Below are 25,539 nucleotides of genomic sequence, written 5' to 3' on the forward strand. Positions count from 1 at the left end.
CAAATGAAAACTGAAATACCTGTGTTCTGTCAATTTATTCCAATATAAACTGAGTTACTTTTGGTTTTTTCCTCTGTTAAAGGGTAGTGTGATTTTTCAGTGAAGATTTTCACTAAAAAGGCACCCCCTGTCCAAAGCAGCAAAACCAAGTTTACCTTCTGCCACCCTATTGTGCCCTGGAGTGTTTGAGCTCGTAAGTCTTCAGATTACCCATGCAGTGTTAGATATCGGAAATACAGTAGCAAAAATCCAGCAGCAGGCAAAAATTCACTGGTGAAATCATATATAACAGGAAGTTGTTGAGTATCAGTAGCCTGTTTCTGGTAGTGAATATAGACTAGCAATTATATGGCAGGATAGCTTAAAAAACCCAAAAACACCGAACAGGTTTTGCACAAATATGTAGAAAATCTTTACATTGATTAGGTGAGATAATTTGCTGTTACTGTGACAGGTGAAAGAGTTTCTGCAGCTTTATTTTAAGTAGTCTTAACCAAGAACAACTTGAGTGCATCTTTTTGAATGAAGGCACAATACTTGGCTGTAGTGCAGGTTTGGAGTCAATAATTTAGTGAACAGTAATGGCCTAAGTCTGTATGACATGATACAGCAGCCAACAGGCGATCAGAAGACATGTCAGTGCATCTCTCCCCAGGTGCAGGAGTTTCTTGGACTATGGGCCATATACATGCAAGTGAGTGAAAGAGAAAGCTGGCAACTCACTTGGCAGCCTAGAGAGCTTGAGATGGTGTTGCCACAAAGCCTTTAGGCAAAATGGTAGTAAAACTGAATGCTTTTACAGTACTAAAGCACTGGGGAGGAAGAAAGAAGGCAGGATAAAAAGAGAGGGATAGAGTAACCTTTCCATCATCTGGTTTAACTGATACCTCTTTAGGGGCAAGAGAAAAGGACGTAAGGCAACAGCGAGCAACAGTCATGTGTTCCATACAAAGCATCTGGACTAGATGGGTTGAACAGATTTGGAGAACCCCTATGGGAAGAAAAGTAATATTGCCAGAAACAGATTACAACACTCAGCTGACAGACTGGTTTGGTAGCTATTCAAAAGGACTTCACATAAGAGCTTTTGGACAGGGAGCTTTTAAGTAATCTAAGCTACTACAGGATCAGAGGACAGTATCCGCACAGGGATAGAGAACTGATCAAAAGACAGAAATCACAGGGCATGGAATAAAAGATCAGTTTTGACACTAGTGGGAGGTCAACAGTGGAGTCAGAGATTTGTGCTGGGGTCTATACTCCTCAACAGTACTTTAAAAAAGGAAGTAGTGAGGTGAAAGTTTGCTGGAGGTTAGTCAAGATAATAAGAATGAGGAATAACAGGTGAACCTTCTAATGTTGAGTGGCTGGGCACCATAACAGCAAATTATATCCAGCACAGGTAAATAGGGTGATGTGCACACTGCGGAAAAAACAACAATCCCAGTTTTCTTGTGTGAAGTGAATGACTTGACTTACCACTCACTCACTAGATCCTGGCATTGTAACTGTTATTTAAATAATCATCTCAGTAGCAAAAAAGCAAACTGTTATAACTAAAAGATAATAGCACACCATAAGGACCCATAAATAACCAAGTTTTGAATACAGTGAGGGGAATGGAACTGCCTGTCTTAAGATACTAGTAGAACCGGCACAGCTGTGGGAAAGGGCAACATGAATGATCAGGGGTATCTGCTAGTTTCCCTGTAAAGGAGTAACTGAATTGTCTAAAACTGTACAGGCTGAGAGGTGACTGGGATGAGCATGGAGAAGGAAAGAAACATGACAGATCACTAAAAGCTGAGTGGTTTGGAGAACAGCTGCAGCAGTTTAAGTACAGCAAAAGTTTTCCAGCTTCTGCAGCTGCTGGTGAGGCCAGGGTGATGAAGGTTGCACTCCTGGTAGCAGTTCATCTCCAGCTGTGCCTTCCAGGCCCTCCAGCAGAGGTCAGGGAAGACAGCTGGTAGCAGTAGCTCAAGACCACAGTCCAGTTTTAGAGCCTGAGCTTTGCTTTTGCATGCTATCCTAATGAATGCAGTGACTCCATCTGCTGATAAAGCAGTTTCTAGAGGAACTTAAATAAGCAGATAGAATATTTATATGAACAGAATATAGAATATGCTATAGAATATTTGGGGTAACATTTCTTTTTCCCCAGAAACTGTATCACAGTGCAACTTTATCACTTCATAAATGGCACTTCAGAGCAGGAGAGGAGCAGAAAGAAACTACAGACAAAAAATGGCTTTAACAGAAGGGACTGGAATAGTTAAGAGACATGAGTTTTACTTAAATACCTGTCTGAGAAAGGTCAGTATGGAAGAGTACTCGCTGCATCTTAAGACCAGTTACTTTTAACAGGTACAGACCATAGTTTTTCAAAGATTGTTGTCAAGATTTGCAATAGTTAGCAATTAATTTGAATACTTTAAAATATTTAACCTATAAAGCCCAAAACACAGAAGTTCTTGATGCCTAGTCTGTTTGTTTTGAGACTGCTCACTAGTTGATGCAAAAATATTCCAGGACAGTTCCTCTTCCTTTCCTTGCCCCCACCCCACAAGATGGAGGATTTCTGAAAAAAGGCTCGTAACTTCAGGGAAAACAAACAAACAAACAGACCCCACTCTCCTCAGTTGTCAGACACCCGTGGCATTCATCACAGCAGCCCAACTCACAGTTCACATTAGAAATCTTCCAAGTTACACAGTTTATGAAACTTCTGAGGAATATGAAACTTCTAAGGAATATTCTTTATATGATTTCAGAGGGAAACAGCTGGACTGCAAAAAAATGCACGTGACAAGTTGTAAATGACATAACTCAAATAGTGCACGTTTATTCTGAATGGTATTTCTAAAGAGTTTGAGAAAAACAAAAACATGCTCCTGATGTACAACAAGGGCAATGATATAGATTAAAAGTGGACCACCTTATTGTAAAGAATTTGTTCCCCCTGCAACTTAACTTGTAACATTGCGAATGCATCTGTAAACTGCATACAGCATACCTTTGACTAAATCTTAACTCAAAAGACCAGGGGTGGTCTTAGCCAAATTAATCAGGAAGCACTTGCAGATTCAAAAGAAACATCCAAGTCAGCAAACACTTTACAAAACACAGATTTTGTGCATAGCAGCTGACCCTGGATTACAACACAGGGGAGAAGAAAACAATTTGGGGGATCAAATTTTTACTAGACACAGGGCACCATCAAGATTTAACGAAATATCACATAAGTTTGTTTCAATTGTAACAGTATGTCATATTTAGTTGGCAGGTTTAACCATTAGCTGCATCATGTAAACTCAACCAGTTTCTGTATACACAAAATAAAATCTCTCCCTTCCCCCTCCCAAAAATGAGGGATATCTCTCCTGGATGATTCTTTTTCCCCTGTACCATGGTTTCCTCTAGTAGGAGTCTTTTTGTAGATAATATCTTCATACTTAACCGATGTATGACAAAACCAGTTGCAGAGATTCAGGAATAACTCGTATATACACAATTTACACTGTAAAGCTATTAGTCGCATACATTTTTCTTGCTAGATCTTCATCCAGAACAGGAAGTGCTGGTGGTTTTTTTTTTCCACTGAAACTCTCAACTTTTAAAAAATTTAGTTGTTCATAAGCTGTTATTTTCAAGCTAAAAGGAGGTCCTGCTGCAGCAACAACCAAAGTAACTGAAGTTCTCTGCAGTAAGCCCATACTTCACACAATTTCAGTGTCTCCGGGTAACAGCACTAAGATACAGCATTCTCCTCCCACACTCAACACAGCTGATATACTAATAAAATACAACTGTTTGTCATCCAGAACTACTGACCTTCACTTGCCCTTATCCATGTACAGGGAACACAGCTTTCTACCAGATTTAGATTAAACCTTGTATTCAAGATTCAACAACCGTTTTCCAGGATTAATAGCCTGGGAAAAGGAGTCTTAGATTTGTGGTTACTCTCTCTTCCACCTCCTACAAAACATTTTATCAGAAGTTACAATGAGGCAGGTTTGCTGTGGAATAGGAGCTTTAAGAATCGTTTTCAGGGATACATTCATAGAATGATGGCAGCCCAAAGCAAAAAGAGACAAAAAACAAAGGTTAATCCAAGTAAGTTCAGACATCAGACTCGTACTTTTAAACCTGAAGGAAAACTGTCTGTGAAACACACCGATTTGTGGAAGCCTACGACAACAGCAAATCCTAAGAGTTCATATCCCCACACCCATCTACCCAACCCAAACACTTACCACTTAGTTCTAGAAGAATGAAGAGCACTTTGCTTGGCACCAGAGGCAGCTATGGTCTGAGTTACAGCTGTGCTGCACAAACATCCTCAAATACAATACTGTCTCTCTCCCTCCACATACTTCTCTTGGTTTAGTCTACAGATGGCCAGGGAAACTATGTTGGCATATGACAAGCTAATTGTGCTTCAGTACATCCCCTTCTAGAAAGATGCTGGAACTGCCAACATAACCAGTGCGAGCAGGTCCTAGCAGTACTAAAAATAAGCTTTTGTCAAAACTAGGCTGCCTCTGGCCAAGGAAACCGTTTGCATCTTTCTAGCCAGAGTCTGCCACCAAATGTTGCAAACACAGGTGCTCAGGCCATGCGGAGGGGCTTTTGTTGTTAGCGATCTACCCATCCCCAAGACTCGATTAGTGCAAACCCAGCAAATAAAGTAGCTGTTTTCCAGCACAGGTCTGTTAAGATGCACTCCAACAAACACTACACACCTCTAGGAAAGAAGGAGTAATTATGGACCAGCTTGTATAGTCACCCCTCAGGTATCAAAGACCACATAATGTGCAATGAGGGGTGCCATTCCTTGCCTCACCACAACTCCTGTCTTGAAATCCTTGGTTCCCAAGTCACCCTCGAATGACTGCACAGCACCTACTAACCAGATGTATGCTGCAATGCGCACTACAGGTTGGAGGCTTTCAAAGCAGATGAATTCAAGATGCAGATTTAAACTTTAAAAAACAAACAGGAAAGGAATGCAGTTTGATATCTACTTGGGGATGGGGCAGATTGGTGTTGTCTCAGCTCAGTGCACTTTCCCAGGTGCTTGGAGAAGAGTCCAAGCTCAAGTTGGTATTTGTATTGGCATACATAAAATCGCTGGCAACAGTGCATAGAAAGGAGCACTGATATTCACGCAAACAAAGCATGAAAGGATGCAAAGCAGAGCTTAGTAGAGTTTACTGTATCTTTGAGGTTACAGTACTAGGAAGAAGCCAGTCAGCCTATTTTCCAAACCCATAAAATGCTCTAATATATGCCGCTTTCTCCGGTGCTCCATGAACACCCTCTCATGAGAGGAGAACTGCATTATTACCACTGAACGGGGAAAGGGGAAAATAATCTTCAAAGGACCAAACTGTGCAGTTCTTCACCTCCTCCCGAAGGAGCACATAAACACAGCAAGCCAAGCCAATCCCAAGCAAATCCAGGAGACCCCTGCAAAGCTATGTGATTAGGGTCAGATTTGTGTTTGCCTTCTCAGCCTTGCTGCCTGGTTTCCTCAACCCCTGCCTCATCTCAGATATATCACCGCAGATTTAGTAGCTGTAACAAATTTATCTGGAGATGAGTGCTTGCCTTATGTGATCAAAGCTGGTAAGGTGGTCACAGTCACTTTTCCCATCCCAACAACACAGATAAAACTAACTCTCAATGAGCCCTACAGTATTTCACCCATTTTTAAAGCAAGGGTCTTGCCTCAGGATTCGTATTTTCACAAGGTTACTCTTGCCAACACCAGATGTAGCTCTTACTCTGGCAGAAGTCTGCTGGGAGTTGGGTAAATGAAAATAAGAAAAAACAAAGACCACTCTAAACCCTCCTCTCAGTCAGTTAAGAAGTGTAGCACCAGCTTGGGTGAGGAGTATTTAAAAAAAGCATTCAAAAAGATCAGCCCAGGCAGAGTGAAAAGGTATGGTAAAGTAGCCCGCCCTTCTCAGCAAAAGATGGAGGAAAAAGCCATACTCAAAAATATCGGGAAGAACTAAACATACTTTTTTGAGGCGGGGGGAATTAAGAGGAAAAGTGGGAAGTACTGAAGTAACATTCAAATGTTGAGGGGGAGTAAAGTACCCTGTAGGTTATAAAAAACACAATAATGTAGGAGTCAAAGGACAAGATATTGCTTTTCCTTTTTCCCCCTCATTGGATTTACATTCTGCTTACTGAAAGAGATAATTCTGAAGGAAACTTGTTCTCAGGATAACCTGCTCAAGCCCTCCACACCTCAAACTTAAAAGAGATCTGCACACCTTTTCCCACCCCCAAAAAAGCAAAAACCCAAAACAAACAAACAAACAAAACCCCAACAAACCCCAACAGAAAGGAGAGCTCAAAAAAAAAAAAAACAAACCACCCAAAACCCCAAACATGATTGGACAATCCTTGGAAGAAGCATTACATTTTGTTGGAGAGAGGTCAAGAAAAAAAAAAAACCAAAAACAATTAAGAGGATGAAGGGGTGGAGTAAAAAAGAAAAAAAAGGGAAAAAATCAAGAGGCCTCTCTTTCCTTATTTGGCGACAAGCAAGTGCAAGAAAGTGTTCGTTGGGGTTTTGTTCAGTTGTCGGTCTTTTGCACATCTGCGTTCTGGCCAAGACAAGGGGCTTTGAGGTTTTTCTGCAGCACATGAGCATCTGCGGGCTCTATCCTCTTGTAGTAGTTTTTCTTCGTCTCAATGATCTCAAAGCCAAACTTTCTGTAGAAGTCAATTGCAGACTCATTGCTGATCTGGACATGCCTGGGACAGAAAGGAGGATAGAGAGACAGGTATCAGAACTTTCTGCGGTACAGTATCCTGCCTCCACACTCAGAATGGTCAAAGACAAGATAAGAAAAGGAGCTATCTAGATAGAGACAGGAACAATGGTGTAAGTTCAGGACTGGAAATTTTGGTCTTCCCAAATCAATCCTGAGCTAACACACAGCTCCTGGATGGCCTGCGGCAGTCATTCCGAGAAGTGGCAAATGTTTTCTCTCAGTAAAGCTCTTTTAAGGAACACAAATAGCAGAGACACTCTGAAGCATTACTAGCTCAGTAATTTCAATTTTTCTTAATCTGGAAGAGACAGATACTTAGTGGAAATATATAATAAAGTTTCACTGTAGAGCCAATTTTAACTTCCTGTAGTGACACTTCTCAGATGACCAAATCAGCTGTCTGAGTGATGACACCTACATGCTGCAACACAAAACTGTCAATCATGTTTGATATGATTTTAACTCCTTGCTCACTTCTAACTACACCTCTCTCCTCACAAAAAGCTATGGCAGCACAAAGAAGCCCTATGGACTTACAAAGTCCTTTCCCCTTTTATCTATCTCCCCCAGAGTTTTACAGATCTTGCTAGCATATTCCAAGAGTTTGAAGGCCTCCAAAACAAAACAGCCATCAGTTCTTCATCCTAAGTGACTAGGACATTTATTTGCACAAGTTCTATCAAAAAAAAAAAAAAAAAAAAAAAAAGATGTTTGGCTCAGCAAAAGGCATTCATTAAACACTCCCAAAATTCAGTGAACACTGCACAAGCTTATGAATCACTTTGTCATGACAACATGCTGCATAACCATAGAACCAAAGCAACTGTGGAAGCAACAGCAGAACAAAACAAAAGATCTTAATGTTAAGCCCAATAAGCACCAAACAGCTAAACGGGAACTTCATAATAATGACAAATTTAGGCACTGATATCAAATTGGGTGCTAAGCTGCATAATACGTTCAGATAGAAGATGCACAAGCAACAGACGCAGTAATAAAATCAATGGGCCACTAAAAGAACTTTGTTATGCCCAACTTTGGGTGCTATTTATTGTCATCCCAGAATCCTACTCTGGGAAGTGGAAAGAAGGATTATGAAGGATTTGATTTTTGCATTAAAACCAGCAAACAGTTCCTTCACTCTGCACACAGTAACATGCAAAAGCAAAAAGCCTGTGCCAACTACCACTTCTTCTGAGGCAGGAGAGCACGAATACAAGCCAAAAGCAGCTTTACTCAGACTCCTCTTTAAAACACCTGTTCCTCTTACAGAGATGGCACAAAGCTACAACAGTAGAGGACTTGGAAGACTTTGCACCTCCTTGGCAGAGGTGAACTAAGCTTGAGGAGAAAGTCACTCCATTTATAGTGATGTCAGTGTATGAAACACTCCTCACTAAGCATCTTCAACAGTCCTGGCAAGAGTTCAGGGCGCAGTGCTGCGGCAGCGTAAGTCCATCCAAGCCGTACCTGCTGTGGGACTATCCCTACCAGTGCAGCGTGCTTGTACTGGTATAAGCTGGCAGTGATGGACAAGGAAGAAGCTGGCTCAGAGAAGCGATCTGGCCAAAGACTGCATCAGCTCACTTGGTAATCACACAGAGACCAATGCACAGGAAGAAGCAGAAGTGTGCAGCGAGCAGTGAAGGGGAAGCAAAGCTTTGGCATCTATGGATTTCAGGCTCTATTAGGATGGCGGTGCTCTTTAAAGTAGCCCTGTCCTCTACCCCAGTGCTTGTTCTCATGTCTGCATCATGCCAAGTGCTTATGCAGACATGCAGTTGATAAAAAAAAAAAAAAAAAAAGACACCCCACCCCCACCCCCCCAGTAAACCCAAAACAACACCTAGAAACAAAACTGAAAACAGCTTCCCCAGCTGGGTCAGGTCATTGACCTAGTTTACTGTGTTGCTGCACAAACAGCTCACCTGGCACAGTGCAAGAATGGGAATAAGCAGTTGGGCCTTGCTAATGAATGTGAACCTAGAGTGCTTACAAACACCTCTGATCTGATGTTCTAACCCACACAGTACTGTCATAAAAGACAGGCGGCAAATGCATCAAAACTGCATGCAAGACTCGCAGTATCTTCCATTCTGAGGATGACACTGGTTAAAAAAAAAATTCTTTCCCAAATTTTTTTTTTAGTCATACAGTGTAATTCTGCTATAGAACATCATTTTGTAACTAAACTACTTTCAAATTCAGCAAATTTGCAGAAGCTCTTCTAAAGCAAGCAAGCAAGCAAGCTTTTGATTTTCTCAGCATCACACAAGCCCAGAATATGACCTAGCTTTCTTGCTAGTACTTACAAGATGTCCCATGACCCCACTGAAATAAATACTAAAAATGCTCTTGGATCTCCCTCCCTTTGCTCCCATATATGCCTCTATCATCTCTCCAAAAATGCATGCGTGTAACTCATTTACTTACAGATAGATGTTGTCAAAAGTGCCATCTTTTTCACAGATGTTTAAGACATGATTCAACATTTTAGTTCCTGCCGAAAGGTAAAGAGATACTTAAGAAAACCAGGAGTGCACAATCAAGTCTGTACTTAGCTAATGGCTTCTTGAGGAGAGGCAGGTTAACTGTAGGTAGGCTAAAATGACAGAGCTTGTGAGAACTAGGAAAGGCAAATCAAACATGGTGTATAAGAATTTCAGTCTCTTTCTGACTGCTCATGAAAACAATCTCATTGTTTCTTTGGAGAAAAAAGACCCAACAGCCCAGAAACATACGTATAAAGCAGCTTATTTAAAAACTAGCTTCAAGGTCTCCAACTCACCTCAAAATACAGTCAAAACAATGTATAAAGCAGTGAGAGTATTGGTAGTTTTTTCTAATAAAGACCTAGTAAAATAATTTAAATGAAAGTTATCTTTTCATTCCAGTTTGTCAAAGCAAACAGGTTACTGCAAGGTCGTGATTAGTCTGGCCTATGGATTTGCAACATGGAGAAAAGAACTAATTGCAGTATAGACAGAAAGCAGGTACTACCCCTGAGCAGCAATAATCAGTAGTGATAAAGACAAAATAAATAGAAAATACCCTACATTTAGAAGAGTGAAGAGATAACCCAATGAAGGAATGTTGTGTTCTACTTGTAATGACTTGCATACTGGCTGCATACCTCTAACAAATTATTTCTTATCTCTGTGCATCAATTTTCACATCTATAGAAGCAGAGTATTTATATCACAGTATGATAATGTGATTAAGATTAAAATAATCTGAAATCCTGAATTAGAAAGTTCTACAAAAAGTCCATTTCTGAAAGGCAGGAAAAGAAGAGCATGTCATAAATCACACTCTTTCCCCAAAGTCCCTTCCAAAGAAATCAGTGGTCTAAAAGTGCACTATCTTGGTTAAAAATCTGAAAGAGCATTTAGAAGGCTGCACAGCAATCTGGTTTCTTTGATGACTCAGATACAAAAGAAGATCCTCCTTACCTATTCCTAGCCTTCGGTAGGGTGCCAGGCATCCGAGTGTCATGATGTACAGTCTCTTCTGGTTCTGGGAGTGATCGACCCTACAGCACACTGCTCCCACTGCAATATCATTGAAATAGGCTGCCACAGAGGGAAACAAAGTGTTATCAGTCACAAATCTCAAACTGTACATACAGCTCCTTCATTTACGCCCTCTATCTTCCTTCCTTCCCTCTTGCTAATTCTCCCATCCAGACAAAATATCATACATTGTGGCTTAACACTTGGAGTGAAGTTACCAATGGTGCTTTGACACAGTGGCTGGCTTGTTACAGTTCAAACCAACTAGCAATGACATCAGGAGGTAAGCTGGCAGCACACATATCTCAAGTTCTCTGCTGTAACAGAAAACATGCCTATTCCCAGTAAAATGGAATCTATTTAGAACACAAACCCTCTGAGGTTGGGACTGTGGCTTTCTGAAGTTCCCAAACAGTTATTTTTCATTATGTAAAACAACAAAATAGAAGGATCTGCTATTCAAAACCATTATGGATAGCAATGATGAGCACTTCTGCCACCATAGCCCACAATTACTGGCAAGAACACTTGTACCTAATTTGGCTAGTTCGCCAACCTCCAGTACATCCTTGTAGAACTTGTCATTGTAGCTGACAGGAAAAATGACCTGGTTTAGCCTCTTCAGCTGCTTAATGTTGTGTGGCGTCACATCTCCCAGCTCGATCCGGCTACTGGAACAAATCAAAACATGCTTAACATCTGACACACTGCAAAATTTCTAAGGACACCAAAAATTAATTATTTTATTTATGCTTAGAGAACTGTCCTACCTGATAATCAGTTCAATACATATTTGAACTGCAATATTCAACCCATTCAATTAAGTCTTCTTTTGGTGGCTGATTTAACTCCCAAACCCAATTTCAGTTGGTACTACACAGTCAGAAGTTTCTCAGACCACACTTAACACTGACGTACCATAATATATGTGTGGTTTTATTGGGTGGGAGACAGGAGAACACAAATCTCTGTAGGAGTATTAGCTTTAACTTTATCCCATTAATTTCCTCACTGATCATAAAGATCATGGGGGGGGCGGAGATGGGAGGGACAGGTGGCTAGAATAGAGACCAAGAAAATGAAGTCCTTATCCATGCTTAAAAGACAGCCCTGATTTTACCACGTATCAATATAAAGCTTATGCTTAGACAAAGACTAAGTCATTAGTCTAGACTAAGTCATATCTGTCTCTAAAAAGCAACAATACTGTGTGCAGCAAACTCATATTAAGCCTGTTAATATGCAAGTGTGCCACTGTCAAGGCAATAGCCGCATCCATTATGATCATCACTGAAGTCATTCTTCCTGCTGACTGAGAGCAGAATCACAACCTTAAAATACCAGTATTGCACTGAATTATACTGAAAAGAAATAAACCAAGCTTCTCCCTTTTCTAAGACTAACTTCCTGACAGAAACACTACATAAACAGAAGCAAATTAAAAAGAGAAAGAAAAAAAAATTAGGTGTTCATATTCCCCAAGCTAATTTCTTGGGTGCAGGTAGACAGTTTTAACGAGGACTACAAGAATGAAAAATAAAAAAACCAAGATAATCAAAATGTTTTCCTAAATGGTCACCAGAATACGTAGGCAGGTACAAAGCTACTGCATGTTGAGTTAGAAACACACACAATTCTAGGTTCATCTCAGCCTTGCTTTACCAAATACATACAGGCAACCAGATTGTTTTCTGCCCAAACATTGGTAAAGACACTGTTTGCCTTTTAAAAAAAAAAAAGTCAAATTCTGTTTTCAAAAAGGCAGCTAAGATCCTTGTACGCCAGGCTTCAAAGTTTGTTCTGGTAATGTGCAGTAGCTGCTTTCCATCCCCAATGCCTCTTGTGCCTAGGCAGCTTGTTTTTTTTCAAATAGGTTGATGCCTAGGATACAACAGCCCAGATTAACTTACATAATACAGTGAAACAAAGAGGAGATAATAACCACCAACTTTTTTCTTCAAGAACTGTACCAAACAATGTGGAGTATAATCTGTCTCTGCTTTATTAACTGACCTTGATTATATATCAAAACCCCTTAAACGATTAGTACTCCAGATATCGTATCAGTTTTAGTTGTCGCTACCAATGATGGGTGATAAATATACAATGCTTTCTAGGCATTGTACTGCAGCCTGCAAAACTATCAGAAAAAGCTACAGGAATGGAGCCTTAATGTTTACTTCAAAAAGCATAACTTGCCCTCACACCCACTTTCTCCTTTTCTTTTACAGCAAAGAATACAGTCTTCAGTTCTGCAAAGATATCAAGGATTTCCATTGCCCACTCTCTGGTATGACACAGATCAGACAATTCCCTAGTGAGCCCTATAGCCCTAAACAATTTGTAAGTAGGGCCTACCTTTTAGAGAGCCGTCTAGCATTAACTAATGGACTATTGATGATTTTGTAATTCTCCATCAGATTAATATGTTCCAGTTACTACTTAGAATTAATGGATGGCATTTACATATTGAACTTTGCTGACTCCAAAGTCTAACCTTTCATCACACATTTGCCAAAGAGATTAAAAAGCCCCCTAGTGTCAAGCATTTCATGCTAGTATGGGTGCTTGCAAATTGTTCCAGGCAGCTGCTCATCTATCTTCCCCCTACCACACTAAACGTGTCAATCTTTTTCTTCCCTCACTGCAAGGGCAACTGCTAAGCAATGAATCCTTGTAGTTTGGCCCTGAGCTCTGCCCAATTGTACAGCAATCTCGAGAGACATCTCACTAGAACTGGACAGTAAGTTCTCCAACAGTGATCTCAAGAATAACAGAAGAAGCAACAGTCTCCATATTCTTGCATCTCATCCATGTCAAGATACCCAGGCATACTACAAGCAACAGCAATAGGATATATTTCTAAAGTTTCTAGCTATAAACCACTATATTGTGCTGAAATAGCCTGCAGTATCTCTTTTCCGTGACTCCTACCACCACCAGCCCTTTGTTTCACAATCTAGGAGATGGAAAAGGCTATTTTTGCTCTCAATATTAAGACTCCTTTCTTCATGTATCACCATTTGTGCAAGCCCCTTTGATAATTATATTCCAACATAAAGTAAGTACTGAGCTAGTAAGGATGATCTCCTCACACCATAGAAGTACTCCCATTGTAAACAAGCATGACATCAAAGTTATTAGACGGTAGGGTAACTGTAATACTTGTTTTATGCCCAGCTGAGCACAGCTGTTCAGCCTAGCATGGCAGGGCTTCTTCAGGCACACAGAAGGCAAGTTGTGCCCTCTTCTAATCCCAGCCAGCAGTGCTGCTACCTTCTCCTCACAAAGGGTGGGAATAAAACTGTGGCATGTGGGTTCCCATGTGTACTTGTGTCTGCGAGAGAGTTTTGCTGGAGTAGACCACCTCTGTAATCTCATACTAGGAGTGAAGAGAAGACCCAGCAGCCTCTTTTGCTGCAGTCTGCATCAGAGTGGAAACCAAAGGGAGCAGGTCTCAACTGCCCAGTTAGATCAGATTAGCTGCAGAGTAGGAGGTCAGTAAGGGAAGAAAAAAACCTCACATTCACATTCAGTCCCTTGAAAGCCTAGACCTCGTCCAAAAGATTTAACAGCATATTAACCTTGGTGATACTTTTTTTGTATCAGTAGATCCAAGCTTCAGTAGATCAGTAGCACTAGCATGAACTCTCACAATGAACTGATTGCAAAGGTGTTCTAGAGCAAGTCCCTCTTTATACTTGAGCAAAAATCACTGACACAGGCTATTATCAGGTAGTGTGTTTTCTAATATTATTTTAAAATTAACTAGTTACTAATGAAGCAAGAAATCAGGCATTAGAAGACAGTCACTATGGAATATTTCTGATGACACTGCAACAGGACAAAGATATATTGTCAGGGGCAACCAGGACAAGATGGCTGAGAAAGGGACCGTGGCCAGAAGACAGACCTTCACCAAGAAGGTTTCAGACAGGGAATAAATAAATAAGCACAGAAGCAGAGTCTAAGGCTGCTCATAGCTGCTGAGCCAAGACATCACCTCCGAGGCTGGCATGAGGCCAGAGAAACAAGTTCCAGTAGTAGGTGGCTAAAAGGTGCTGTTGACAGGTCTCCTAGAGCCCTTGGGCTCACACCCTATCTCTCAGCACTTGCTACGTTCATTGCTGCCTCCTGCCATCTCCTTCTGCCTGCCTCCTGTGCTCTGTCACTAGCTGTTTCCTTGTTGCTCAAGAGTTGCACCAGGGCCAGTAATTTATCCTGGAGGATAATATGAAAAACATTTGAGAAACACTGCAGGAAGCATAAATCAATATGCTAAATATGTCTGTTTAAATAATATGTACTCAAACCATAAATTACTTTAATGTATAGCACTAGCTGATTAAATCAGCACAATATCTATTACACACAAAAACATTTAATAAGTAAACTAAATGAGGACATGGAAAGGAAGACCCACATCATGAGAGTTCATCACTTTGCCCGAGGACAGTGCGGCAAAAGTGCCACTAGGGCCTCGAGTAAAAACAGGAGAAAGCTGGCACTGCTGCGGAAAGCAGCAGTCTTGCTGTCCCCGAGCCACTCATTTCCATCCTCTTGCTGGCACAAACGTTTGTGCAACAATGCGGTGAACCAACCCCAATTAAAACTAACCTAGCCCCCCAAAAAAAAAAAAAAGTTTAGTTTTAACCCACATCAGTCCCCTGATTGGGTTCACCACACAAGTCTTCTGCCAACATAAAGAAGAGAAAAAAATTGCCAGAGGCAGAACCGGTTGGTTCTTGAGCAGAAGTGCCAGCCTACCCCAGTTTGAACTGGAAGTACTGTGCAAGAGGAGCACAGGGATCATTCAGCATCTAGATGATTTTGTGATACACCTTATCATTTACAGAACAACACGCACGTTGAACCTAAGGACTTGAAACTACCGCAGCCTCAAAAGATCCAAGACAAAGCACCTGTAATACAGAACACAAAATGGTCACCCCTTTCTTTTCATTGGAGTAATAGAAATAGTTTTGGGGTTGTTTTGTTTGTTTTTTAACAGCTATTTACAAGTAGACCTACTTCTTCAAGTTATCTCTCAGCCAAATCAGTAACCTAAGTTTACTATATCAGCTAAGGTCTGATTTAGGCCAGTCCTGTGCATTCCAGCTCAGTATAGGCTGTACCAGAAATACTTATCCTCTGCTGTTGCAAAGAAAAAAAATTAAAACATAAGCTCAAATTAGCATATGAGAGAACATAAAGATGTGTAAAGAGTCTGAAGCACCCAGAAGGGACATGCCCTTCCTTAAAAGATTATTTTATTCTATTATTCCAATAATATTCCTAAGAAGATACACACTTATTATTGGCATCCTACATCTCAAATAGCACTCCATGGAGCACACAGCAGTCAACTGTACTCATCTTAGGTGTCAAAGCTTCTGGACCAAGTCAGCCACCCCATACCAAGCAACTGTTTTTAATATGGAAGAGTAAGGGACTCTTGGCTCATCATGTCAGGCCTCTCATTACTACAGTGCTCTACAAATCCATACCCCTTCTGAGATGGAATACCAGCCCTCTGAAGCCACTTAAACATCTTCCATTGGCAAGGCTGTTCCAAAGCTACCATTATTCTCATAGTTAGGCTTTCTTCTGATTTCCATCCTAAATGTACTCAAGTCTACCCATATGCTGTCTCTTGTTGCTCATTAGCTTCAGTAGTTGATGGGTACCAATACAGCCTATCCCACATGCCTTTTCAGAGATCTACCATGACCTCTTTATACTTTCCTTCTTCTAACTAAAGCCAAGCTCCTGGCCTCGTCCTTTAAGACTGGCTCTTCTTTCCATTCCTTCAGATTAAAGTTAATTTTCTCTAAACATGGCTAACCAAAACTGCTTACAGCACCCCAAATACTTACTATTGCCTTGTCCAATGGTAGTAAGTTTTTTCCCATCTCTACCAGAAGCATTTTCCTGACATATTCTAGGACTATGTTTGCATTTCTCACAACTGCAACATACTGTGACTCAGTCACCAGGGAAAAAACACACTGAGACTTCACTAGTGAAGGGAACCGGTTTCTGGTGCGTAAGGCTGCTGTTTCTTAAAAGTGCAGAGCGACACTGTCCAGCGATGTAAAAGCGGAAGTGAAGAGTGATCCACAAAACCCGAATGGAAGTGGGACTTTAGTGAGGTGACATGCAGCAGTTACTGAAACTGGATGCATGCCCAGAACATCAGCATTAACACTCCTGCTCTTGCATGCCAGTGCCCTAAGATCCTTCAGGCACTTGCGAGAAAAAACCTCATACTTTTTGTAGGACCAAATGCAATCCAATTAGTCCTACTGCAGCTGCAGCCTACTACAGGGCTGTGATTTGAACACTGTCTATTTTTCCTATAATGTCTTAAATTTATACTGGTGGAAGTAACACAGGCTAAATGAGACATTAGTGTTTGCTTATGCTAAGGCTGCCTTTTGCCTCTCAATGTATACCAAAGGAGAACTGCTATACAGAATGACAGCACAAGAGGAAGCCAATTTCTAGAGTCACAGTTCAAGAGAAAACACAAATTCAGTCCCAGGGAATAGCAAGTGTTGAACACTAGTTTAGAACCAATATCAGGGAGAAAAAGGGGGAATTCCGAGTTTCTTAATGCTGTAAGAATCTCAGTCTCATTCAACTTTAAATAGTGCAAGTCTCTCCCCAGAGTGATGTGCCTGGCTGAAACAGATCTCGGTGTAACTGATAGCTGGGCTCAGGCTTATTGAAGGCATCTGGCATGCTAAATTTAGCAGAGCTGTATCTGCAACTCGCAAAACTTACTGAGGTATTGTCAAACAGTCAGGAGAGGGAGCCCAGAGGAGAAAAGAGCCCTAACAAATTAGAGGACTTCAGAGAAGGTTTGTCACCTGCTAAGCGGCCAACTAGCTTTATTGCTTCTATTTTGGCTTCCAAGTCAAAGCAGGAGTCTAGACAGGATAATCCACTCATAAAATAAAACCAAACCAGAACTATGAAAGCTATAGACCTGAAGGGTGTGGCTTTACTTAGATTCAACTCCAAAGCCAGAAGAGCCTCTCCAGTGTTTTGGGGTGGGTTTTTTTGGTTTTGGGTTGGTTTTTTTTGTTTTGTGTTTTTTTTTTTTTTAAAACAGATGAGCTGTCTTGCTAGGCGCACAAGTTAGTCTAGTTCTTGTGGGCAGACCGGTATGTTTTCAATTATCTAGAAGATCTGTGGGCTGTAAATCTACTCAGCTTCACTTGTCAGAAAACCAGAAGGATAAGTACAAGCCTAGCATGCAAAAAGTCTTACCAATTTGCTTCTGAGCCCCCCGATCTTCTTTAGCCCCACTTACTACTGAAAACATGTATTTGCATGACACCTGATACCCTGCTGGAAGTTACCCCCAGCTGTGTGCTGAATTGTAGAAGGATACAGTGATGTACAGAAGAAAGCAAAGCAATTTTAGAATCAGAATTAACAGAAGACTTCACTCAAGACTTGTGATTCAAATGGATCTCAGTGTAAATATGTTTCACTGGCACATGTCATAATTCCCCAAGACATACTTGACTCTCTCCTTTATAACAAAAAAATACACAGCGTGTTACAGTCAAGGTTTCTTCATTAGATTCAGATAATTCATGCTGCTTCAATCTAGAAAACCTGACCATTGTACAAAAGACTGGCCGGTCTTCACATGCAAGAAGCAAAGTTATGCTATAATAGCCTCACAGTTTTCCCAGCTCAAACCTGTTCTTTGAGAGTTGTACTAGACCTCAAATCTAGGCTCAACTCTGACCTCAAAAAAAAAAAAAAAAAAAAAAAAAAAAAAAGAAGACAACCCTAAAGCTAAAGTAGCAGTACAATCATGAAGCATCTCAGCTGTCTCATTATGCAAGTGCAAAAGTGCAAGGGGGAGGCAGTGAGGTCATTTCAACAAGTGTCAAATAAAAATAAACTTTCCCAAGAAAATTAAAAGCTATCTCATTCTGCAGTTGGATACAAAGAGCAGGAATCACCATGTCCAGCTGACAGAATTTTCAAACTCTAAAATACCACAAATAAATGTAGTTGGTCTAGAACAGAAAAGCAGCCATACATACATCACTTAGTAGCCCATAACACTTTGCTGCTTCAAAGTACCTCATGAGCTAAAGGCTTAGATATTATATCTGCCTATCCCAGGTGCATCAAAGTCAGGTGAAAGAGGAAACAACTTGCCTGCGATCATACAGCAGATAAAGAGCTTCCAGAAATCCTAACTCTCCATTGCTGGTCTAACCACTTTTCCTTATTAGTCAAGTAAGCTCACAAGAACATTCAGATTTTGAACCATGACTGCAAAGCAGAAGTACTTTACTATTTTGAAACAACTTAGCTCAAAATTAGTTTTGTGTCTCCGTTACTGATACCCTGAGCCATCTTACAAATTACTGCCCCTTTCCATACCCTCAGTGTCCCAGGATATAACAATTATAACCCTTACTTGCCTCCCAGGAGATCATGAACCTTTGCTAATTAGTGTTCATGAAGTACCTGATGATCCTCAGGTAAGAACAGAGGCTTACCTTCAAATTCAAAATAGAAGTGATGCTGGGTTCACAAAGTGCCTTATTTACATAAATCTATATAGCTCAAGGGCACTTCTTGTACTTATATTGGGTAACAAACTGTAGAATTGACATATCAGGAGAAAGACATTTCTCTTCTTCACACAAACTATTTCTATAGGTCACTGAAACACCTTTCTTTACAAATGCCCGTGTCCATTAGATTAGTAAAGAAAAAACAGGAGGTCATTATGGGTCTTCCGCCTATACTTCGGATTTCAGTCCCACGGTTGGTAGTTTTTTTGAGGAGTTCAAATCATGCATTATAAAAATAACATACTGTGAAAAATTAACAAACGTGCTATCAGTTTTACGTGCCTACCTTCAAATACTTCTAAGGCAACAATCATTGCAAGCACCTAACTTATCAAGCACAAAAAGCTATTTTTTCCCCGCCTCTCCTTTTCCCAGTTTTCAAGAATGAATTGTTCTCAAATGAAAATCTGTGCTAAAGAGCTAAAAACAAACAAGTCTCTCTTAATTGCAATTTTCAACCTAATTTGTGATCTTTACTGACAAGAAATTCCAAGTGCCACGTACAGAAAATTTTCACAAGCCTTCAGTTGCTGCTCTGGGTCTCACCCCATACTCTCAAGAGAAGATAAATACAATGGTCAGATGGTAGAAATTGGAATTTTTTTCAGGGATTGAGATTCTAGTCTGCTAAGGGCCAAAAATCACATGGAGCCTGGAAAAGAACGGGGAGAGGGAGGAGGAAGGCCAAGTGAGTGCAGGAAGTACTTCATGCATCAAGATCTTACCATGCAGCATGGTATTTTCAATCCATTTAAAAAAAATTACTCTGCCCCCAGGAAAATTCAAATATCTTAATCTTAGTCACCTAGTGACAGTGTTGTGGAAATGTTTTTGGCTCTGTTTTATATAAAGCCTTGTTTCATTTCCTTCCCATAATGAATTAATTCAATATGCTTTGACACAAATACACAGTTACCCCATTTCAATGCCGTGCTTCTCCGCTCTCAGGTCTTCAAGTCCAAGAGTCTCCAAATAACCAGCAATTCTTCTACGCATAGACTGCTTCTCTCTTCCCCCTTGCTTCCCCACCTCAAATCTCCCTCCTGACAAACTTTTGCTGCTCTGAAACTCCCACATAGGTCACTTCCTCCCCTCTTTCAGCAGGGAGCAGAAAGCAATCCTGACATTGCCTGCCTCACTTAGAGCAGAAGGGATGCACGGAGGTACTGCACTTCTCTCTTATCAATTCCCAAACAAATACAAAGATCCAACTTCTCCTGTCCTTTCCTCCTCCTCCTCCGGGTAAAAATATCTAGCGCCTTCTCAGATTATTGGTCTGAACACTTCTAATGCTTGCCAAATGGGCAGGCTCTGCAAGTTCTGAATCATTTCCACTTGGATAAAAGTATTTTTCTGGCTCAACCATCACCCATTATTCCCCATTTTAGAAAAGATTTAATGTGGCAAAGGAGGATGCATCATTTCTCTTGTCCTCAGGAGATGGCAGCAGAGTCTGTGGCATTTGGTGATTAACGGAAGATACTACATTTTTCACAGAAGAAATGTCCCAACCAAGCAAGCCAATCTATATACTAACAAGCCACATATACATGTAAAAAGAACTGAATGGTCAAACACCACTCAAAAGCCAAGACTGGGTTCTAAAGTGCTTCAATAAAATGACTACAATCCCTATGCTACCTTCCTATCCTCCCAATCCTTCCTACTTTATGGAATGTCTTAATCTGGTTATGGAATTAAACTCGAAGTGGTAAGAGTTGTAAGTCAGGTTAAAGTACCTATAATAAACTGCACTGAGTTTTTATAAACTAATTTAGAAGATATTAAGCCATTTGTAAGCATGCATATAGGCAAGGTCTAAATCTACTATCCATGAAATTAAATGCAGAAAGTATAGCTCATGCTTTGACATTTCTAGGTTCAGAAAAATCCTAAAACCAAACAGTGATTTTTCAAGCTCATTTACCTTTTTTGTCCCACCTCCAGTGCATATGACAATTCAGCAGTTTTCTCATAAACTTGGAACTTCCTCCCATATACGTTAAGCTTAGCACTGTGCCTTGCAAATGGAAACAAATCAACAGTCCTGCACGAACTCTGTAATACTGAGAAGAGGACACAAAAACCCCTCCCCGTTCTTGTGAGAAACATGCACAGCTTCAGGACCTTGAAGGGTTTACTGCCCATGAATCCGGGTAAAACAAGCAGAGATATCAGAGCTTACCCATAATGACTTACCGTACTTTAAAAACACTATTGTTATTTTTCTGTTATGCTCAGTATTCCTCAGCTCTGATGTCTCTTCTACAAAAGCAGCTAGAATAGCACTAGCCTGCAAAGCCTCTGGGTTATGAAGTTCTCTGTGGCAGCAGCTACCCGTTGCGTAGCATCTAGTCTGAAGGGCTCTTCCGCAGCAAGTCAGGACCCTTAGAAACTACAAAGCGTAACACTTAACTGTGAACACATAAAAGTTTAGAGGCATTCTCCTAGAAGTTTCTTACACACAAGTAGTGCACGTTACTTTCTAAGACAGCGGTCTAACGCACAGCACTCTGCTCCCTGTTTCAATCAGTTTTTCATCACGTGGCTCAACGCGTGTTGCCACATGACAATCCCACAGGCGTTTCCCATCAAAACTGGAGAGGAGTTTGGTCAATGTGACAAAATAACACATATGCACAGGATCACAGGCACCGGGCCCTGCTTGTAACGTCCACTACATGCTCTCTACATGATACATGCTCTATATATCTGATACTCACGGTCACATAGCAGGTACAAGCATATGATGGAGCACGCGTGTCCTATATCACACCCCTAGTGTAATGCGGTTTTTAGGTAAGGGCAGCAGGGAAAGGCTGGTTGACTTATTCTCACAGGCTTCATCTGAACTGAAATGGGTCAGAAAAGCACCCTTACTGTAAGACATCAAAAGGCCACAGACAGAGACCAGCAAATGCTCAAGGATCAATGCCAGATTTTCTGTCTTCCTTCCTTAAAACCAGTAACATAACAACTGTAATGAAAACACAAAAACACTGAGCAACAAGTGAATCAACACTGTGAAAGCAGTAAAGTGCAGGGAGTATTATTTACATCTGCTCTACAAAACCAGGCAAATTACTACAGACAGTAGAACCCAAGTCCCTCCCACTGGTATTTTTCCCTGCAAATCCAGTTCTAAAATAGATTTTCAAATTCCAGAACTAACAACAACAACATTTAGGAATACAACAAATGAAAAAAGAAATTAATCTCTAGAGAGTCATGGAGTTCACTAACAGAACAGTGAATTACCTCAGTTTTTCAACTCACATTTAAGAAAAAAAGGGAAACATAACGAGTCTCTAAACTATTAAAATAATTCAGAAGATGAGGGTAGAGTGAACATAAAGCCAAGTATCACAAAAGCAGGTGGGAGGTAATAGCAATTACCAGTTCAGAAGCTGGTGTTTAACTCATCAAATGAGAGAAAACCCACAAAATTTTAAGCAGCTAAGAAAGCAAAAAAATCTTTCACTACCTGTAAAAGAAGTGACTTGATCTCAAACACCCTGATGACAGAGACACTACAACCCCCTATGCATTATTAACACACTGCTATGTGCTATTTTGAATTCAGAGCTAAGAAAGAGGGCTGCAAGCAATGCACGTTGACTACATAATCTCTTTTAGATCTGAAATTTCAAAACGTTAGAGAACTTGCTAGTTAGTTTCTTTTTCAATTCTTTCTCTGCCAAAGTAGACTGTTCATAATTACAGCTGATGTTATGGGTCTTAGTGCTCCCAAAATTATCTCTGCACTTTGTGGTGTGGGTTACTATGCAACGCATACACTCCCAGAAAAAGTACTCAGATGGAGTTAGTTTGTTCAAAAGAACTGATCCACAATTTTGGACTCAATACTGAAGACAGATCAGATCCCTTCAAACACCACATTAGTTTCTGTATGTTGGGAGTTGAAGCTTTAGATCTATTTTTGGACGTATCTTCTAACAGAGCTTGTTTTTTAGGGATCTTCTCCGATCTTTGTAGCTTGACAAACAATTTGGTTTTGTTCCAAAATACCCCTATATAATTTAATATATTCCTTCTGAAATCTTCATCTAGTCCTTTGATTCTCTCATTGTATTTAAATTGGGTTATTTTTCAATTTGAGTTCTATCGGCCTATTTGCCTCAATCTGAATTTTTAGAGAACACCTGGATTCAATATGAAGATTTTATTCTGCACAAGAACTTGCTGCGTGGTGCTAACAGTGTTTTGACAAGACAGGAATATGCTGCTCTTCAAAGAGATGAAGGAGTACCAGAAAAGCAGAAATACACAAGTACAGAACGCAAAGGGATCAGTTCTGAAGTCGAATCAGTGATAGAGCTGCCTGTAAGTGAAAGTAAAGCAACAGAAACAAAGTTTGGTGCTTTGGAAGCAGAAGAGGCGTATGTGGGTTTTTTCTCCATAGCTTTTTATTTAAAAAAAAAGTTACAAAAATCAAAAAGCTCCCCAAAATGAGAACTCCTGAGCAGTGCAAGCAAAGCCAGGGCTCAGCCCCTTGGGGAGCGCTGCAGCACGGTGGACAGCTCAGGCTGTGACCTGCCAGGAGACCTCCACGGCTCTGGCCTGACACGCCTGGGCCGCTTTCCACCTCACGCATCCAGGCCCCAGTAACCCTGCCACTCAACTCAGGACTGACATATGGCCAAAGCGGGGCTAAGCTGGAGAAAACAGCAGAACAGTCAACAGAGGATAAAAGGAAACCCAGTTTCATCAGAAGCGCTGTTGAACAATGATCACGTCAACTGCCACTTCATCTGGGCTGATCAGTGCTGTCACCCTTCTCGCAAACTCTGTCATCCTCATTATAAGGTGACTAAGAGGCGGGGTGCCCTGTTTCATGTAGGGCGGTGCAAGCGAATAAAGGATTGCCTGGTATCCCAAACACACCTATTTTATGTCAGCTGAGAGTCAGTTTATTTGCAGTCATTGCTGAACCTCTTTCTACAGACACCTGCCATCCCCGCATGATGTTTGAAGCTGCTTACGCACTATAAGAAATAGCTAAGTATCTGTTATCAAGCAGTCTTGTCATGTGACCTCACCCCAATTGCTAAGAAGCTAAACCCCTTACCATTTCTTAGTAAAAGCTTAAGTGCTTCAGCTTCCATTCACCCTGCCTTAAGCTGCCAAACTGGAATAATAATACCCAGCATTGCATAACACCAGTTTCAAGGGGACTGGTTTAATACTCCTTTGAGAAACAGCTGTGGAAAACTTCCCTTGTGCGCATGAAGAAACTGAGGTGTGGAGTGGAAGGATCACGTTTTGTGGATGCTGAAATTAATAAACATTAGGTGATTTAACCAACATTGGAAAACCTGTCCCAAAGTGACCTGTGCAAGGTCAGGCAGGTCGTCTGACACCAAAGCAGAACTGTGGCTCTAAAGGCCTCCAGTCTCCTGTTCAAACACCGCACCTTGCTGCCACCACTGAGCAGGAAATCGAGTGTTTCAGCCAACCACATCTGAAATCTCTAGGTTTTCAAGAGCCACCGAGAAGTGGAGCCAGGCCCAAAGGAGCATGCTACAGAAATCAGACACAAAACACAGCTCGTTTTCATCCATCCACGTTGTACAGCCTCCACGTAAACACTTAAAAGACTTAGACCAACAAAAGTGCTAAGAGCATGTTACAAACAATAGCGCTGCAAAACCACTCATCCGAGGCCAGCAGCTTTTTTGCACAGACCCAACACCCCTTCTTCGCTATCACCAGACGAGTACGAAAGACCAGCCAGCATCCCCCCAGCCGACTGCTTCCTCCGTTCGTTTTGCAGATCGCGAGAGCCCGCAAGCCGACATCACTCAGGAGGACGAAGAGCCGCTGCGTCCCACCGGCTCAGCACAGCAGGGCTCAGCGCGGAGACAGTTTTCGCTCCGGCAGCAGAATAAATCATACGGCGAGGGTGGCTCCTGCAGGGAGCCCTTGCTCAGCTGAAAGGGTACCACCGAGCAGCGAAGGGACCGCCGGCTTTTCTCCACGGAAAGGGGCTCCCTTGACACCGGCCCCCCGCGGCGCAGACCGCGGCCCCCCTCCCAAAGGGCGGGAGAGACGCAGCGATTCCTCCCCGCCCCCCCCAGCCCTGAGGCGACGGCGGCTGCCGGCGGCAGCGGGGGTGGCGGCGGCACCGCTCGGCCCCCTCCGCCTCCCGTCGAGGCGCGGCGGCGCCGCCCGCCCGCTCCGCGCTCAGCCCGCCGCGCGTGGGCCGCGCCGCCCGGGCCGGGCCCGCCCCGCTCCGCTCCGCTCCCCGCGCCGCCCGACGGCCAGCGAGGCGGCACGGCCGAAGCGGGCCCGGGCGGGCGCCGCCGCCCTGTCACGGCCGGGCCGAGCCCCGGCGGGGCGCGCCGGGCCCGCACTCACCCCTTCATGGTGCGGCCGCGGCCTGGCCGGCGCCGGCGTCCGCGCTGGCTGCGTGCAGGGCCCGGCGGTGCGGCTCCGGCCTCCCCCTCCTCGGCCCGGGCAGCGCGGGCGGCTCAGCCTCCTGCTCCCGCGCCCGCTCCACATGGGCCTCGGTCCGCCCGTCCTGCCCGCCGCCCCGCCCCCGTGACCCCTCACCTCACGCCGCGCGCGCCCCCGCCCGCCGCCTCGCCGGCATGACCCCTC

At 42.2% G+C, this 25,539-nt stretch overlaps 1 protein-coding gene across 2 annotated transcripts; it reads right to left on the reverse strand.

The window, feature by feature from the left end:
• Window positions 1–2,817: 2,817 nt before the first annotated feature.
• Window positions 2,818–25,403, reverse strand: NAA50 (N-alpha-acetyltransferase 50, NatE catalytic subunit). Of its 2 annotated transcripts, none has more exons than XM_050899905.1 (5): window positions 25,297–25,403; window positions 10,841–10,977; window positions 10,247–10,366; window positions 9,228–9,294; window positions 2,818–6,774 (listed from the first exon to the last, which is right to left on the reverse strand). In XM_050899905.1, the coding sequence occupies exons 1-5, from the start codon at window positions 25,302–25,304 to the stop codon at window positions 6,594–6,596; spliced, it is 513 nt and encodes a 170-aa protein (XP_050755862.1). In that variant the 5' UTR covers window positions 25,305–25,403; the 3' UTR covers window positions 2,818–6,593. The 2 variants fall into 2 exon arrangements, with proteins under 2 accessions (XP_050755862.1, XP_050755870.1); XM_050899913.1 differs by having other exon boundaries at window positions 10,841–10,974; window positions 25,297–25,322.
• Between the last annotated feature and the right edge of the window lie 136 nt (window positions 25,404–25,539).

This window comes from Gymnogyps californianus, chromosome 1, assembly GCF_018139145.2.
Source record: "Gymnogyps californianus isolate 813 chromosome 1, ASM1813914v2, whole genome shotgun sequence".
In the NCBI taxonomy this organism is placed as follows: Eukaryota; Metazoa; Chordata; class Aves; order Accipitriformes; family Cathartidae; genus Gymnogyps; species Gymnogyps californianus.